Consider the following 16,635-nt stretch of genomic DNA (forward strand, 5'->3'; position numbering starts at 1 on the left):
GGGCGGCACAGAGGGAGGATGGACGTGGGGATCGAGTACGGATTGGTGGGAGGGAAATAGGAGAGAGGCGGCCATGGTGGGACTGGTATATTGGCGGCGCGGTGGTCAATGAGAGCGGGAGCAGGTCGCAACACTTAAGAAGAAGATGATGATAATGGGTTGTTGGGGATTTAGATATTAAAGTTAGTTTAGTGTATATATAATATGAGTAATTAGTGTATTAAATAAAATAAAAAGGGTTATTAGTGAGATAAGTAACGGAGTGATGACGGAAGTTTGACAAAGGGTATTATGGGAAGGAAAAAGGTAAACACAGGGGCACCATATGTAGAAACTTAAAATGAGGGGTACCATGTGTAATCTGCCAAAATTCGAGGGTACCATGGAAAAAAACCGATATTTGTAAATTAACATCATTAATTTCTCACTAAAAAAATAAAAAAAAATTCAAAAAAAAAATACTCATTTTATTACTCTTACAATTTAAATTGTTATTTATTTATCTAATCAAAATAAATTAAGGAGAAATATGAAAAATAAGTGCTATTTAAATTCTATAAATAATACCCTAAAAAGTAAAACTCTATAAATACTGCATATATTGCACGTGGTCTATAATCTATATTAATAACTCTATAAATACCGCGCATTCATTACGCGGGATCTAAACTAGTTGGATATCAAATCGATAGAAATTGGGGAAGTTGGATACCAAATCGATAGAAATTGGGGAAAGCACTTTGAAGCGCAGCTCATCCTCCAACTCCACATTCCAGCGTTGTTATTTATACGGAGTACAGTAACTCCCCAATTTTTCCCCAATTCATTCTACTAACTTCAATTCCAATTGAAATTTTTCATCTCTCCGCTTTGCAGGTCCCTCCTTTCTTTCTTGATTAATCAGTTCAATTAATCGATTAATTGATGAGTTATTAGGGTTTTTGTGATTTTGATTTTGTGCTATTACTTCTACATTTCTTTCACATTGTGTACATGCAATAATTTCAATTGAATTGTATTTTTAGGGTTCTTATGTTGCTGCTTAGTTAAAATTGAGTTGCTTTGAGTGTAATAACTGTGATTAATTCAGCTAATTAATTCATTGATGAGTGATTAGGGTTTTTGTGTTTTTAGTGTTCTTGTGTTGCTGCGCAGTTTTTCGCCGATTATGTTCGTTGCAAAACAGACTGATTTTTGCCCGTTGAAATTGAGAACAAATCATTTTTGGATTTAGGCTTTGTCGTAGTAAAATTGAGAATGAATACGTTTAATGTTTAAATTTATTTGTTTTATTGCTTTATGAGTGTAATTACTGCGATTATATGTAATTAAAACGAAGAAGGAATAAAGATTGCAACTTCGTATTTAATTTGTTCGTTTATATTCGTTGGAGGTGTATTCTATCATCAAATTGGGGAGAATAGTACTGTAAGATTCTTTGAAACCATGAGTCTGGTACCATTCCAATCGATCCATTAGGTTTTGTAATGTGTTAAATAGGAAACAAATGGCAAGAAAACATCTTTGACTACAATTAAAAAAAAGGGGAAAAGAAAGAATTTTTTTAGATTAAATCCAATTCTCCTTTTCCTAATTGATTCTTTTCTGGTCGACAATGTTGTCGCATTGACACAGGGGGTCCAATGAGGGGGTTTAGGAGTAGTAGAGTAAGTATAAGCATTGATGGGGGCACACTGGCGTCTCCTAATTTCTGAGAACCGTACGACAAAATAAGAATTGAGGCCGTTATGAAGTAAATAAGATTTTGTTGTCAGATAATTGGAAAGTATGTTTTATCTGCGTATAAGCGTATAACTACTGTTTTGCATAAGAGTTTCGTTGAGGCATATCGATTTACTAACTTTCCAAACTTGCCTTCAGAAAGCTCTTCAAGTGCTAATTCTGCTTCAAAAATACGAGTACCTTTTTTTTCCCCTTCATGTAGGAGGCTTTAGATCTTGGTTTATGCTTTTCCCTTTTTGACGCTTTCAGAATCTGGATTAGTCGTATGAATATTCCTAATTTCTTATTTTTCTCTTCGAGCAGAGAATATAGCAGTAGCTTTAATAAGCTGGGCTAGATATATTATTGCTGATAGTGCTTCCCTTCAGTGTCAACTTCAAAAAGGAAGGAAACAAGGTGGTTAATAGCTTAGCGAAAATTAGTTTTAAGACATATCAATCACCATTTTTATCATTCACAAGACCTTGTGACCCTAAACAGTGTAGCTAGCTATGAGTATTAAATTACCTGATTGCCTATTGAATAACCCCAACTTTTTGCGTTTAGCTTGTTGTGGATTTGAGGAGTTTGTGCTTTCTGTGCAGGCCGTGTCCTCATTAGCTGCAACCCAGATCTTTGAATACTCATCTTCGGAAAGAGAGCATAAAAATGGAAGACTGGGGTAAGATTTCAAGTGTTAAATGTCCTTTTTTTATTCTTCTTCAAGTGCATGGAGCTTTTACTCCAAATTATCTAAACCTCTGTATATCAGCAGTCGTTTTTGCATTCTTTGGAGGAATTATAGATTTTTTTTTTCCAGTTTAGGGGACTGTTTTTATTTGTTGCAGTCAGTTATGTGATCTTATCTTCTCTGTTTTCTCGAGCTATTTCTCTCCCCTTTGCTTCCGTATTTGGTCAGCTATAAATTATTTGTTTACAAAGCCTTCAGGCTGCTTACTTCCGTTAATCAGTTATGCATTCACTCTCTATTTTGAATATAATTCTCATGCCAATTTGGTAGGAAAAAAGCATAAATTGCTTTGAGCACTTACAAGTCTTTTAGGTGATTATACTGGATTTTGTTTTACAAACTTAACTTTCACGAGAATGATCTCTGCAATCGTTATGTAACAATTCAATTAGGATTTTACGTAAGCTGGGCTGGCTTCTGTTGTTTAAAATAATATTTCTCCATGATGTTGTGTCTGATTTTTGCACTTGTGATGTAATTAGGTACAATGTGATAATCTTTATATGTGATAGCAATATATAGAAGTAGTAGCCAGTGCGATCCTACCTTTAACAATCTCTAAAAGGCATCTCGCAAAGAAATTAAATACATGATTTTGTTCGAAAATAAGTTATGATGAGTATAATAATATTAAATAGTTAATACATGAGCAACTTTCGTTCTTTTATAGCTTTATGTCCAGTCATTTTTGTGTCCGGAATATAAATAGGTATATTGAGAAGCCATAATATGTGTACAAGTTTAGAAGGAAATGTGTGTTATCAACCAATAGATATATGATGAACTCCCTCCGTTCCATTTTTTGTTTACCTTTGATTAAATTATTCCTCACAAAGAATAAAAAACGTTAACAAAAGATTGGGACGGAGGGAGTATCTGTGTATTTTGCGACAAAAAGGAAAAGTTGAGTATAAGCCGAAATGCAATATCAAAGATGCCTCATTTGGAGTTTTATTCAGGATCTGTAATGCCACAAGAATCAGTTTGAGAATTGGAGAGGTTTGTGTTGGATGATGATCTTTTGACACAACTTACAAGGCAATAACAATTGGTTGAAATTAAAACTAGGGTTTTTCTATATAGTACCCTCGTATTATCAGAAATTCTACATGGTACCCCTACATTTTAAAAATCATCAATGGTACCCCTAAGTTTTATTAGTAGGAGTAATTCTCAGCCGTGACCCTTTTAAATTTTTCCGTCACCTTGGCTCCGTTAAGTGGGTATGTGGCATGCTGATGTGGCTTTTTATTAACACAAATTTGCATTATGCATTGTTATTCTTCTTATCATCCCCAACCTCCCTTAATCACCATTAAATTAGATATGAACATCACTCCTACCTGAGCAAAACCCAAATTCATTTTCACATTCACCATCATCATTCTTTTTCACAAACTAATTTCACCCTCATTGTCGCCATTGCCATTGCTTCCTTCAATTTCTTAATTGAACTTTTGTTTTCTCAATAAATTATGATATACATTTGCCACAACCACCAAATATCTACAAATTCAGCATCACACAAGCTCCAATTCATCCCCGAATCCCCTCTCCATCGTAAAAGCGCACAATCACACCTCATATTCCGCTAAGCCCCTAACCACCATTGTAGTAGTTCTTCTGCCTTTTTTCAACTCACGGCCACCGTCCTGACATCAATTCATCTAGTATCGACGACCCGTAAAGCTTACATATTCAATTAGATCTATTGGTTTTGATATTGGGCATGTCCGTAGCAGGGGTTGAGTTGAATAAGCAATCTTGCATGTCGCGGAGAAAGTCATGATTTAAGGTGATGGTGGTGACATTATAGGAAGGAGCCATAGTTTGATTTGGTGGGTATTTTTGATGGTAGGTTGATTGAAGTGGAGATTTTTATGGATCCATATTACTGTGTGTTTAGTGCCATGTCAAGAAGAAAATGAAGCCACATCAACACTTAGCATGCCACATACCCAGTTAACGGAGCAAGGTGACAGAAAAATTTAAAAGGGTCACGGCTGAGAATTACTAATAAAACTTAGGGGTACCATTGATGATTTTAAAAATGCAGGGGCACCACGTAGAATTTCGGATAATACGAGGGTACTATATAGAAAAACCCTTAAAACTATAACTTTTCCGTGTTGATAATTTCACTCAAGAATTCTTACTCCCCATCATTGAGAGGCTGTCTCCAGACTCCATTCCTCCAGATAACCCAAAATGAAAATTGTATCTAGAATTGCATCGAATGATGTGTATGTCACAATAAAAAAAGAAGAATGCCTGGTTTACTGCGCCATTTTGTTTTGGTTTGCAACACAAAATCATTGAACAATGAGTCTTTGAATCCACTTGAAACAGAAATATTGGATAATAAATTAAAAAGAAGTGTATCCTGTTTAGTGCGTTTTTTTGATTCACTCCATAATTCTGAGCTTATGAAAAATGAGTCTTTGGATGCATTGGAAACTAAATATTGGATAATAATTCAAAATATATACAGTCTTTTGGGGTATGTTCAGTTGTGCTATGGCTAACTAAAGATGATTATTTGCTGTTGGTTAAGAGGATGAGCCGGTGGCACAGCTTCTCAAAAAGGCAGAACCTAGAAGTAGTTGGGATGATGAAGATCTTGATGACAATGATGTGAAGGAATCGTGGGAAGATGAAGAGGAACCTGAACCAGTATGTTTATAATGTCTATCTATGCCAATAATTTATGAATTAGGATTATTGGGATTCCATATTATGATTTCTTGTTATTTCTTATAATGCTTTCCAGGCACCTGCACCTGTAAAAGTTCCTGAGAAGCCTGCCAAAAAGGCTGGAAATAAAGACGATGCTAAAAAAGGAATAGAAGTGGCAGTAGAAACAGAAGCACCATTGGATCCTATAGCAGAGAAACTGCGTCAGCAAAGGTTAGTTTTAGTGTTGATGCAATCACAGTGTACCAAGAAGTGTAGAAAAGAAATGTATCAATGTGAGGCGACTTTTCTGAGAACAGGGAGGTGCTATATAGTTTCTTTTATGTATATTATGGGGAGGAACACCTTGACTTCACCTTTGAGTTAAGATTTGGCTCTTTCTATATCCTCAGCTTTGATGTATATTAGCATCCACAGATGATAGTCCATATAAAAAATGCTGTAAATCTTATGAAATAGGTGATCCATGAAAAAGAGCTCCAATGTTGGTTTGCTCTATAGGGTATTCATTCTGCACCAAACCTTGATTTCACCTTTGAGTTTAGATACACTTTTATGTTAACTGGCCAAACAAAATGGCAATTGATGGCATGGTACTGGGCTACTGGCATATGATTATTTGCTCTTTTGTTTTTATTTCTAGGTTCTAGAGAATAATACCTTTGCTCCTCTTGAGAGGAAGAGGGCCAGAAGTGACCTATCAATAAGTTCAGTATACATTTGTACTACACATATAGTTGAGACATTATATTCCTGTTATTTTTAGGAAATTTCCCGTGTCATTATAATTTTTGTTTTAAGATCGCCAAGTTCATCTACTCTCTGAGCGGCTGAGTGTTATATAATGAGATTTCTTCTCGTGGTTATTGGTGTCAGCTTCTGATAACTCAAGGTCATGCAGGCTAGTTGAAGAAGCGGACTATAAGGCCACAACCGAGCTGTTTGCTAAGAAAGGGGATGATAAGACACTTGATAATTTCATACCCAAGTCTGAAAGTGATTTTGTAGAATATGCTGAAATGGTTTCTCATAAGCTTCGTCCATATGAGGTCCGTTGATATTGGGCTGCTTTTTTCATTCGGTTATTCATATTCTTCCTTTATGTTGATTTGCACTCCAATTTTTCTAGTCAGCATCAATGTTTTATTCGATGCAGAAAAGTTTTCATTACCTCGGGTTGCTGAAGGCTGTGATGAGGCTGTCAATGTCTTCTTTAAAAGCTGCAGATGCTAAAGACGTTGCCTCCTCGGTTACGGCTATTGCTAATGAAAAGCTGAAGGCTGAGAAGGAGGCTAATGCGGGTAAAAAGAAAGCAGGTAAATCTGATGTATTGTCTGATTATTTACATCTATGATCGATTAAGGGAATCTCAGAACGAGATCTCTTGCCAATACCTTTTGGTCTAAAAATGACTATAATGATTGTGTTGTGAAAGTTTGGTGGTGAAACTTTTACATATCCGATTTTGCATCAAATTACCTTCACATTGCTCCAAACCTGTGGAATTTGCTTTGAAGCTATCAAATGACCGAGCTTGTTTGCTCTTCTTTCATGATATTCTCATGGTGAGTTGTTGCAAAATTTTGTTTGTTCCTTGCAGGTGCAAAAAAGAAACAGCTTCACATCGATAAGCCTGACGATGACGTGGTGATTGCTGCCTATGATGATGCAGATGAGTTTGAATTTATGTGAGCACATCAATGAATGTACGTCTTTTGGCATCTGTCGAGAATGCTCTGATGAGGCTTTCCTCTGTACTGACATCCTTGAGGATATAACCACAATTACCACATTATAGTTGGGTTATAGACGGTGGAACATCGTCTATTATACCATCATGTTGTCGGAAATATATTTCTGTATACTTTGTTAATCCCTGCAGAGTACTGGGTTTTGACTTTTGAGATCAATATGATCACTGTAGTTAGTTTTTGATCAGATTATTGGATCTGAGAGACTTTGCTTTCGAGGTCTACACAATTGATTTTTAATCCACAAAAGACCAATGTTGTTTTGAAGGTGATTGACTTGGAAATCATTGTTAAGTTTGTTCGCGGATAGTGATTTCCACATTGGCACATTCTTGTTAGATCGATGCTATCTGGTATATATATTCGTAATTATTTGGTCAGAACTTGCAAATTGCTCTTAGTAAGGTACATGTGAAAGTATTAAGGTGGCGGATTCTCTAGATTTAGAATTACATCTCAATTTGGACAGTTGTGTGAAAAAACTAGACTGATTAACAAGGAACTGACAGTTTAATCCCGCTACCGAGGAGTAATACAAACTTGGAGAGGATGCTTCATAACAGTAGTGAACTCTTCCTTCTCAGCTAAATCTACATCATACCCATCTCCAACCTTCCATTCAAATTTCCACACCAAATTAGCCACATAATATTCCAGATGAAGCATTGCCAAATAAATTCCCGGACATATCCGTCTACCCGCCCCAAAAGGCATCATCTTTATTTCACGATTTCCTGTGACATCCAATTCTTCTTGACCCATTAGGAATCTCTCGGGTCTAAACTCCATCGGATCCTCCCACACATCTGGATCCCGACCCATCTCCGCAACTGTGAAATTTACTATTGCATTTCTAGGCACTGTGTACCCTCCCAACTCGGTCTCTTGGGTAACCGCATGAGGTAGAAGAAAATGAGCAGGAGGGTGTCGTCTTAAACCCTCTAAAACAACAGCCTTAAGATACGGCAACTTTGGTAAATCATCCTCTTCAACTTCTGCTTTTTCTTCTATCAATACTTTGATTTCTTCAAAAATGGCGGTTTGGATATTTGGGTACTTGACTATGTTCGCCATAATCCACTGCAAGGATGTGGCGGTAGTATCAGTTCCGGCATTGAAGAATTCTGAACAAGCTGTCACCATTTCCTGTTCAGTAAGCTTTCTTTTTGTGTTATCATTCTCTGAGAGCTCTAATGTCATTAAAGAATCGACATAAGACGATACATCCTCAGTAGCTTGGTGTTTTCGAGCTCTGATATGAGGAATTAGAACTTGTTCTTGCCTTCTTCTTAGGTCAAAGAGCTCATTCCAACGAGAGCGTAGCAAAATCTTAGTCGCGAAAGGCCATACATTGAGTATTTGGAAGCGACTAAGTGACGTTAAGTAACGATGTTGTAAGGCCTCAATGTCTGAGATCTCAGATTCCTCGAGTTTCTGACCGAAACACATGTAAACAAGCAAGCAAAACATAGCATGATGAAAGTGATTCGCCACTTTGACAGTGGCACCATCACAGGCCGAGTCAGCACTGAGGTTCCTAAGGAGGGTATGTAGGACCCACCTGCGGCCATGAGAGAAGTCCTTGGCTCGGGCAGGGTGAAGGATCTGAGAGGTGAGGTTCCTGCGCAGGATGCGCCACGTGGGCCCATACCCACCTGAAGTAATGTTATGCTGGTTGCTGGTGAGGATTTTGGTTGTAGGAAGAGCATTGGGCCGGTCTGCGAAAATAGCACCATTCTGAACCAGAGCTTCATGGGCTAATTCCTGACTACAGACGAAGATGAACGGCCGAGATGCCATTCTTATGGTAACAATTGGGCCGAATTTGGACCGAATCTTTCTTAGAGATGACTCAAGTTCTATGGTAGACTTTCGGAGCCATAGGATGGTGCTGATTATAGGCACAGTTCGAGGCCCCGGAGGTAATTTCGAGTTTTGATTTGATTTGGGTTTCGAAAAAAGTAGAGCTTTGAGTAAAATTGCTATGAATGCTGTCAAAATGATCAGAAGCCACAGATTCATGGTTAACACCTTGAGAACTTGTGTTAATGGTGTTGTGTACTCTTTCAGTATCTATCCTTTTTAAGCAGCCATGCCCATTACTTAAGGTCCCACCCAACTAACCAATAAAAAAACAACATAATTTGGTTGTATTAATACAAGTAATTCATAAAACATTCATCATTGCTGATGTGTGGATAAAAATAAATAGTTTAAAGGTTTCTTTTCTTTTGAGGCTACCTCCACCATGCTCCATCATAACAATGACATCTTTTTTTGAAGAAGTCGTGTCGTGACAATAACATTACCTCAATGCGATCTTATCACGATGTATTCTGAGACGAGGTTGAAAGCGTGAGTGTGTGGCTCATTAGTAGTTGAAAACTTAAATACGGTTATCTTATTTTTCCAACTGTTAAAAAAAAAAGTAGTTGAAAACTTGAAATATACTAAGCTGATTACCATTTATCCGATCATTTGCTTAAATACTCTTAAAAAATAATATAACATGTAAACAAATGATTGAGATAGAGAGAGTAATTGATTTTCGAAGACTAGGCTAGACATTCCGTGACTGAATGTTTAACTACAATCACCTCCGGTTTAATATGCATGATAATTTGTTTGCAACTCCTCCGAAATTTAGGATTTGCCAATATTGTATCGATTTTCATTAACTCACACGACCGACATGATTGATATAGTTTCTGTAAGTGCAGGAATTCCTTCATCTCCTATTTACAATCATAGCGTTTATATACATACAATTACGTCATAGTGCAATGAATACTAATCGTCTTAATTAAACTAATACGGAGTATATTAAACACTTTACTTAATACAATTAATACAATGAATAACATTGCAACTTTCCAAAGACTTGTAGCTATAAGCCACGTCACGTAAGGGGTCTGATGTACACAACCTTATTCATATGTTTAAAACATGGAAATTAAATACAGCTTGAAATGACTATCTAGTAAATCTCGGAGAAATGCGGGCATGAAGCGGATTCTTCATAACAATCGTAAACTCTTGCTTCTCAGATAAATCCACTTCATGTCCTTCAACACCCATCCATTCAAATTTCCAAACCAAATTAGCAACAAAATACTCCAAATGAAGCAATGCTAAACCTAATCCAGGACATATTCTTCTTCCGACACCAAAAGGCATCATCTTTATTTCCCGACTTCCTGTTATATCAAACTCGTCCTGACCCGACATGAACCTCTCAGGATTAAACTCCATCGGATCCTCCCACAGAACCGGGTCCCAACCCATCTCAGCCACTGCAAAATTAACAACAGCATTTTTAGGCACAATGTACCCACCCAACTCCACCTCTTTGGTCACGGCGTGTGGCAATAGAGAGTGACCGGGTGGGTGTCGTCTTAGCCCCTCCAACACCACCGCCTTAAGATAACTCATGTCTGACAAATCATCCTCTTTGACTTCCTCAGCTTGGTTCCCTATAACAGCTTTAATTTCTTCGAAAACCCTGGTTTGAATTTCCGGGTTCTTAACCATGTTCGCCATAATCCATTGCAGTGTTGTTGCAGTAGTATCAGTTCCTGCATTCAGGAACTCGGAACAAGCCGCCACCAATTCGTCTTCACTCAATTTCCTATTCCCTTCTTCCGGGATTTCCAACTTCAACAAACTATCCACATAACAAGTAACCAAACTCAAACCCGACTTCTCAATTTCATTCTGCAACTTTTTCCGCGCTGCAATGTGAGTAAGCAACACATCTGCCTGTTCCTTCTTCAACTCGAAAAACTCATCCCAACGTCCCTTAAGCAAAACCCTAGTTAACCAAGGCTTTAAATTAAGAATCCGAAATCGAGTCAACAAGGATATCAACAACCCTTGTTGAACCCTCTCAATCTCCTTAATTTGAGATTCATCCAATTTATCCCCAAAACACATAACCACAAGCAAACCAAACATGGCAAACCGAAAATGATCAATCACCTGCACAACACCATTTCCGGACTCTGAGGTACCCTTAAGTCCACTAACAAGAATATCTTCCAAAACCCATTTTCGAGCGAAAGAGAAATCCTTAATTCTAGAAGAATGAAGCATCATAGAGGTCAAATTACGCCGAAGAAGGCGCCAAAACGGACCATAACTCGAAAAAGTTATGTTATGTTGGTTACTACTAACGATTTTAACTATAGGGAGCGGTTTAGGCCGGTCAGCGAAAACAGCCCCGTTTTGAACCAGGGCTTGGTGGGCTAACTCATGGTTGAAAATATAGATAACCGGGCGAGCCGGGTTACTTGATATGGTGACAATCGGGCCAAACTTGTCGCGTAGTGAACGGAGGGTCGACTCTGCTTGTAAAGATGTTTTTCGAAGCCATGATATTTGAGTGATTATCGGAAGGTACGTGGGTCCTGGAGGCCATTTGGATTTAGGTTTCGAGTTTGAGGTTGATGAGTAAGCAGTGATTAAGACGGCTATGAATGCTGTAACTGTGATCAGTAGCCATAGCTCCATGGTTTATTTATTGCGTGGTTATCTGAGTGTTTAATGTTTTACGATTTTTTCGAGTTATTAAGACTGTAAGAGTATGCAGGAAATACTTGGACGAATTTGTGGGGATGAATTTGTGAATGCTGAAAAGTAAGCATGTCGTCTGGTTTTCCACCACTTACTGGTACTGGGGCCCGTTAGTAGATATTTAGCTCGAATAGTAGACTTGTCAAACGGGTTGGGCTGTGGTCGCTCTTGATTCATCTGCAATTTTTTCATCCTTTTCCTGTTTACAGAAAGAAAGTTAGTAGGCAGAACAACTAAATAAGTGTGACTTAGCTACCGTTCAAATCTGTGTGTTGACTAGTTGGTTTGACTCTAATCTGGCAAGTTGCAATGTCCCATGCGATGCGACTCATGCGAGGATGGCGGTTCACAGTTAAAGGTGGTAATCGGGAAATTAGGGGTTGGTTTCATCTAGCCTTATCAGATTCGTGGTTTTTAGATGTTATCACTGGGTGAGTCGAATTCAATTTGGGGTATCATTGAGCAGCAGATTGAGTAGGGTTTGGTTAGAGTTATTATCAAGTCAGGTAGCAACAACATTTTCACCTCAATGACCCGATAGCGCAAGCGCACAAGTACTGTGACACAACTCACAAGGTTTAGTCGGGTGTCTTATGCCCTCTTGTGTGTTTAAATTCGGAATGATAATTTTCATGTTTAGGCTGTTACAAGGTTCATTTGTTTTGAAATTAAATCAAAATTATTAAGTTAAATACAGTATCAGTTGGGTTGTCTGATCATCAATTGGGTTGAGTCATTATTGGTCATGTCGACTTGGTTTCAGTTCGGGTTGGGTCAAGATAAAAAAAAAACGGTGCATCCCTTGTCAGTTTGTCCACGGATTCATACACGACTGCAGATCATCGAGTTTTGGATTTATAGGGTCAGAATGATCAATTTGTGTTGGAGAAGGTCCATTGTTTTTGCAATTGATTTTAAGCACTTCAGTTTTCCTTATAACATGTACAGAGTACATAGCATGACAACAGAATAACACTGTGATGCAAGTCGCAACCCTGCAGACTCGTTAGCGTTCTCCCTTTTTTACTGCAACAACTTCACATTCATGACTTGATAGTCCACGAGTATTGCATGGTCGGTGTCCAGTTCACGAACAGGTTCAATTTCGCAAAGGTATAAAAGAAACATAGCAACCTTGTTCGCAAACATTGGTAAAACCAGCAAACCATGCAACATGGTACACAGTTCACAGTGCCAGTGCCAGCGTTCCGTACCAAAAGCTTTGTAGGAACGGCTCCTTTAATCGACCTAGTTTGCAAACAATGGTCGACAAAACTGTAAACCATGCAACATGATACCACAGTTCACAGTGCATCATTCCATACCAAAAGCTCTGTAGGAAAGGTTCTTTTAATCAAACTCTCGGGTATCAACAGTAATACAACATACACATTACATCGAGCCAACCACAAAGGGAAAGCAAGGTTAGTTACAACTCCATTAAAAATATTCAAAACTTACAGAAATGAAAACCGCTCAGCTGAAAGAGAAATTAATGAAGATGGCACATGAAAAGCCGGGACAATTCAAAAGGGAGAGTCACCTTGTGGCATTTCCCAGTTATCTCCATCATCCTCTTTCTTCTCAACCTTTGTAGGTTCATCCCTGTTTTGAAATCGCGGTGGAGGGCCACGCCTGTGAAGAAAGGGAGGCATCTCAGTAACAATAAGCGAAATAAAACAGACATACCGAGTCTAAGCGAACTTTAAAACAGACATACCGAGTCTAAGCGAACTTTAAAACAATACAATGACGAAAATCATGCTGTCACAAAACATACCCCCTTTCAATTCTTTGTAATCCATTACTCTCACAAATGGTCTACCTTACGCGCTTGGGACGGAGGGATTAATTACAAAGTCTAGTGATACTATAACTGAGATTCGGAACCCATCCGTATTAACAGTGAATCAGGCGGCAACTACAACTACGGCTCCGTTTGACACGACACTTCAGGTAGCTTATTTGACCAAAGTAGCTTATTTGACCAAAATTTCAGCAACCTGATTTTTTTGCAAGTGTTTGGCAAATAGCTTATTTGGTCAAATAAGGTACCTGAAATGAAATGCTACCTCAGGCAGCATTTGAGAAATCAGATACCTGAAATGACTTTTTTTCCATTTTGTACCCTTTATTCTATAATATTAAATAATTTTCATATCGTTTTACGTCATTTTACCAAAATCAGCTACTTTTTCAGCTAGTTTGCCAAACACATTTTTATATAATCAGTTACCTTATCAGCTCCTAATTTTCAGCTACTTTATCAGTTACCTTTTCAGGTTTCAGCTACCTTTTTAAATTTCAGCTACTTTTTCAGGTAGTTTCGCCAAACAGAGCCGTACAAGCATACTAAACATAAGGCAGCTCAATTTTTTTTGGGAAGTATAATTACATTAAATTTCATAAAACCAAATAAAAACGAGTAAGTCTTGTGAAAGACTGCCTCACAAAAAACCTATTGTACTCCCTTCATTCCAGTCAATAGTTATTTTTTTGTTTTGGCATAAAGAGCAATGAAAGAGGAGGGAGTCGATTATAAGATGACAAGTGGACCAAATTGGGTGTGAGAGATCAAATTGCTCGTCAAATGCAATCCTAAAGTAGAAAGGATAAATTAACTGAGACACCCAAAAATGAAATAGAAGAACAAGTGACCAGGACACTGGGAGTAATTTGTAAGGCATAACCACCAGAAACTAACAAAAAAAGGAAATTTTAAAAAAGATTTCAATTTATGTGGGAGCTTGAGAGGTCTCAGACTAAACTTATGGTAAAATCGTCTCATATAAGAATTAGTGATGAAGTATACTCCGTATAAATCATCATGAAGCAAAGGCAAGAACTTGTAGAAAAAAAAAGGGCAATAATAAGACGGTTTTTCTAAGGGCACATGTTAGAAAAAACGATAATAAAAAAGAGTGGAGAGACAGACCTTCTGCGGCTATTGCGCTTAGCAGCCTCACGAGACTTGCGTTTCTCCTTATCCTGTTTATTCTCAAAATGACGACGTCGTTTACACTCTTGAATAACACCAGCTCTCATGACTTCCCTACGAAAGCGATTAAGCAATCTTTCTTCAGGTTCATTATCATCAACCAAAACCTGAACATTATAAGAAGAATTGAAGAAAAGGGTATTTGAATATGCAAGTGATGGGCATACTACTGCCATTACTTCACCTTGTTGGTATAATAACTCATCATTTTTGGCTGAAATTGGTTTGATTTGTTGTTGGGTTTGAGATGATGATGATGGTGTAATGGAGAGTAGTGTTGATGAAGAGTTGGTTTGAGGTGGGAATTTGGGAGTGTTGGTGGTGGTGGTGATGGTGGTTGAAGGGAATAGAGGTGAGAGGAAGTTGAGAAGAGATGAGGTTGATGCCATGGTTGAAAATGGTAGTGTGCTACTGTGGAATGTGGATGATGTCTTGGATTGGTTTTGGATAGTGTTTGTAATTTGAAGGGTGCTATGGTCATTTCATAGTGATTTTAATGTTCACAAATTCTCATTTAAGACCAGAATTATCCGTTTTAAGCTTAAAACAACTTAAAATGGTAAATACAAACCAAATCACATGACAAGTAGCCTAAGAATTAAGAAACGTTAAAAGTTATGTCTTTATTACCATCAAGTGATAGTATTTGACCTGTTTTAAAATTTAAGACGGATACTCCGTCTTGAGCAAGACTTATTGTTTAACATTAATGTGGATGGCGGATTGGGTTAGGATATCTTTATCCCGAGACTTAAAAACAAGTTTTTAGGTTTTACGGAGCAGTGGAGTATTCCCTCGATCCCGATCATTTATTTATCTTTACTTTTGGCACAAAAACAAAGCCCCTAGGAGTGGGACGGGTTGGTCGGTCCCAGGGATAGACTGCCTTGAACCGACCCTTGGGCAAACTTTAAGCCAAGCCCGGTCTTATTACCATTATTTTGTTTTTAACGGGTCAAGTATCTTGGACTTGAATGGCTGAGCCGGTTCAAAAGGTTGGGCGGCTTGTCACTGGGCCTTGTTTTTGACGACCCGAGAGACGGGTGGAGTCAAGCTAACCCGTGTAATTGGCCACCTATATATACGGCTATTATTTTTCTCTCATTTTATTATCCATTGTTTTAAATTGTGACCTCTAAATTGTTCATATAACTAGTTTAGATCCCGATCCCGTACAAATGCACGGTATTTTTGATTGTAATATATAGAGAAATGAGCATTATTAATAATTACACTTTAAATTTACTGTTAAAGTCTACAATATTGATGTGTTCTATAAATCAATCATCAATATCTATCTATATTAATAAAGGAAGCTTTTTTCGAGCTATTTTAGAGTCTCCACCTTCTACAAACTACTTGATTTAAAAACAATTAATATAAAGATAAACTTTAGAATTACAATATTAGAATATAAATTACAACTAATAAAAAAAATATTATATTATATAATATGATAAGATTTTACACCTACTAGACTAATACTATACCGTTTACATATATATGAGGTCCAATTAATTATTAATTAAATACTAATAATAATAAGTTTTAGTAATAAGAGGACTCAAACTCTTTGTATATATAAATATTGATTTTCGGGGTCAAGATTTCAAATATGGTGCGTACAATTTATGCTTTTCATTTATATGTGATTTAAATTTTTTATTTTATTTTCTTATGATCTTAGTTTTTAACCTATGATTGTGTTTCTAACCAACATTATCATTGTGTCTATATACATACTTTATTGGCTCTCAATTTTGCTAACCATTCATTCTTATTATTCCTTACGTTTTGCTGTTTTTTTTTTCTACTGTATTTTCCTCCAGTTTTCTAATTTTCTATGACTAATTTTATTTTGCAGGTACAATGCACAATTGACAAACTTGGTTTCAATTTATTAACATATATGGATAGCTTTGCAAAAGGTTGAACTCGACTTGAACAATAATATGGCATTTTGATTATTGGTTGTATGTGACTTCATATGCGTTGTTTATTACCGTTTTAGTGTTTTTCCAAAACCTTAGTTTCCACTCGAGTTGCTTAGTATTAGCCAACTTGTGAAAATTTGAAGTTCAATTGATAATTTGTTACTTAATGAAATTTTATGTAATAAGTATTCTTAATTTGTCCATTATTCTGAT

At 37.2% G+C, this 16,635-nt stretch overlaps 4 protein-coding genes across 5 annotated transcripts; 1 reads left to right on the plus strand and 3 right to left on the minus strand.

The window, feature by feature from the left end:
• The first annotated feature begins 655 nt into the window (after positions 1 to 655).
• LOC141643699 (uncharacterized) lies at positions 656 to 7,185 on the plus strand. Of its 2 annotated transcripts, XM_074452969.1 has the most exons (8): positions 676 to 876; positions 2,047 to 2,139; positions 2,328 to 2,404; positions 5,028 to 5,146; positions 5,244 to 5,380; positions 6,069 to 6,216; positions 6,324 to 6,483; positions 6,768 to 7,185. In XM_074452969.1, exons 3-8 carry the CDS (start codon positions 2,392 to 2,394, stop codon positions 6,857 to 6,859), a joined length of 669 nt encoding a protein of 222 aa, XP_074309070.1. In that variant the 5' UTR covers positions 676 to 876; positions 2,047 to 2,139; positions 2,328 to 2,391; the 3' UTR covers positions 6,860 to 7,185. The 2 variants fall into 2 exon arrangements, with proteins under 2 accessions (XP_074309069.1, XP_074309070.1); XM_074452968.1 differs by lacking the exon at positions 2,047 to 2,139 and having other exon boundaries at positions 656 to 876.
• An 85-nt stretch (positions 7,186 to 7,270) lies between these two features.
• Positions 7,271 to 9,423, minus strand: LOC141643698 (cytochrome P450 89A2-like). The gene has a single exon (XM_074452967.1). The coding sequence runs from the start codon at positions 8,938 to 8,940 to the stop codon at positions 7,438 to 7,440; it is 1,503 nt and encodes a 500-aa protein (XP_074309068.1). The 5' UTR covers positions 8,941 to 9,423; the 3' UTR covers positions 7,271 to 7,437.
• Positions 9,424 to 9,694: 271 nt separating this feature from the next.
• On the minus strand, positions 9,695 to 11,740 carry LOC141643700 (cytochrome P450 89A2-like). The gene has a single exon (XM_074452971.1). It carries the CDS (start codon positions 11,425 to 11,427, stop codon positions 9,892 to 9,894), a length of 1,536 nt encoding a protein of 511 aa, XP_074309072.1. The 5' UTR covers positions 11,428 to 11,740; the 3' UTR covers positions 9,695 to 9,891.
• Positions 11,741 to 12,824: 1,084 nt separating this feature from the next.
• Positions 12,825 to 14,946, minus strand: LOC141643701 (small ribosomal subunit protein bS21c-like). Its single transcript, XM_074452972.1, has 2 exons — positions 14,426 to 14,946; positions 12,825 to 13,125 (listed from the first exon to the last, which is right to left on the minus strand). The coding sequence occupies exons 1-2, from the start codon at positions 14,875 to 14,877 to the stop codon at positions 13,017 to 13,019; spliced, it is 561 nt and encodes a 186-aa protein (XP_074309073.1). The 5' UTR covers positions 14,878 to 14,946; the 3' UTR covers positions 12,825 to 13,016.
• Positions 14,947 to 16,635: the final 1,689 nt, after the last annotated feature.

The sequence above is a fragment of the Silene latifolia genome, chromosome 2 (assembly GCF_048544455.1).
Source record: "Silene latifolia isolate original U9 population chromosome 2, ASM4854445v1, whole genome shotgun sequence".
Lineage (NCBI taxonomy): Eukaryota > Viridiplantae > Streptophyta > Magnoliopsida > Caryophyllales > Caryophyllaceae > Silene > Silene latifolia.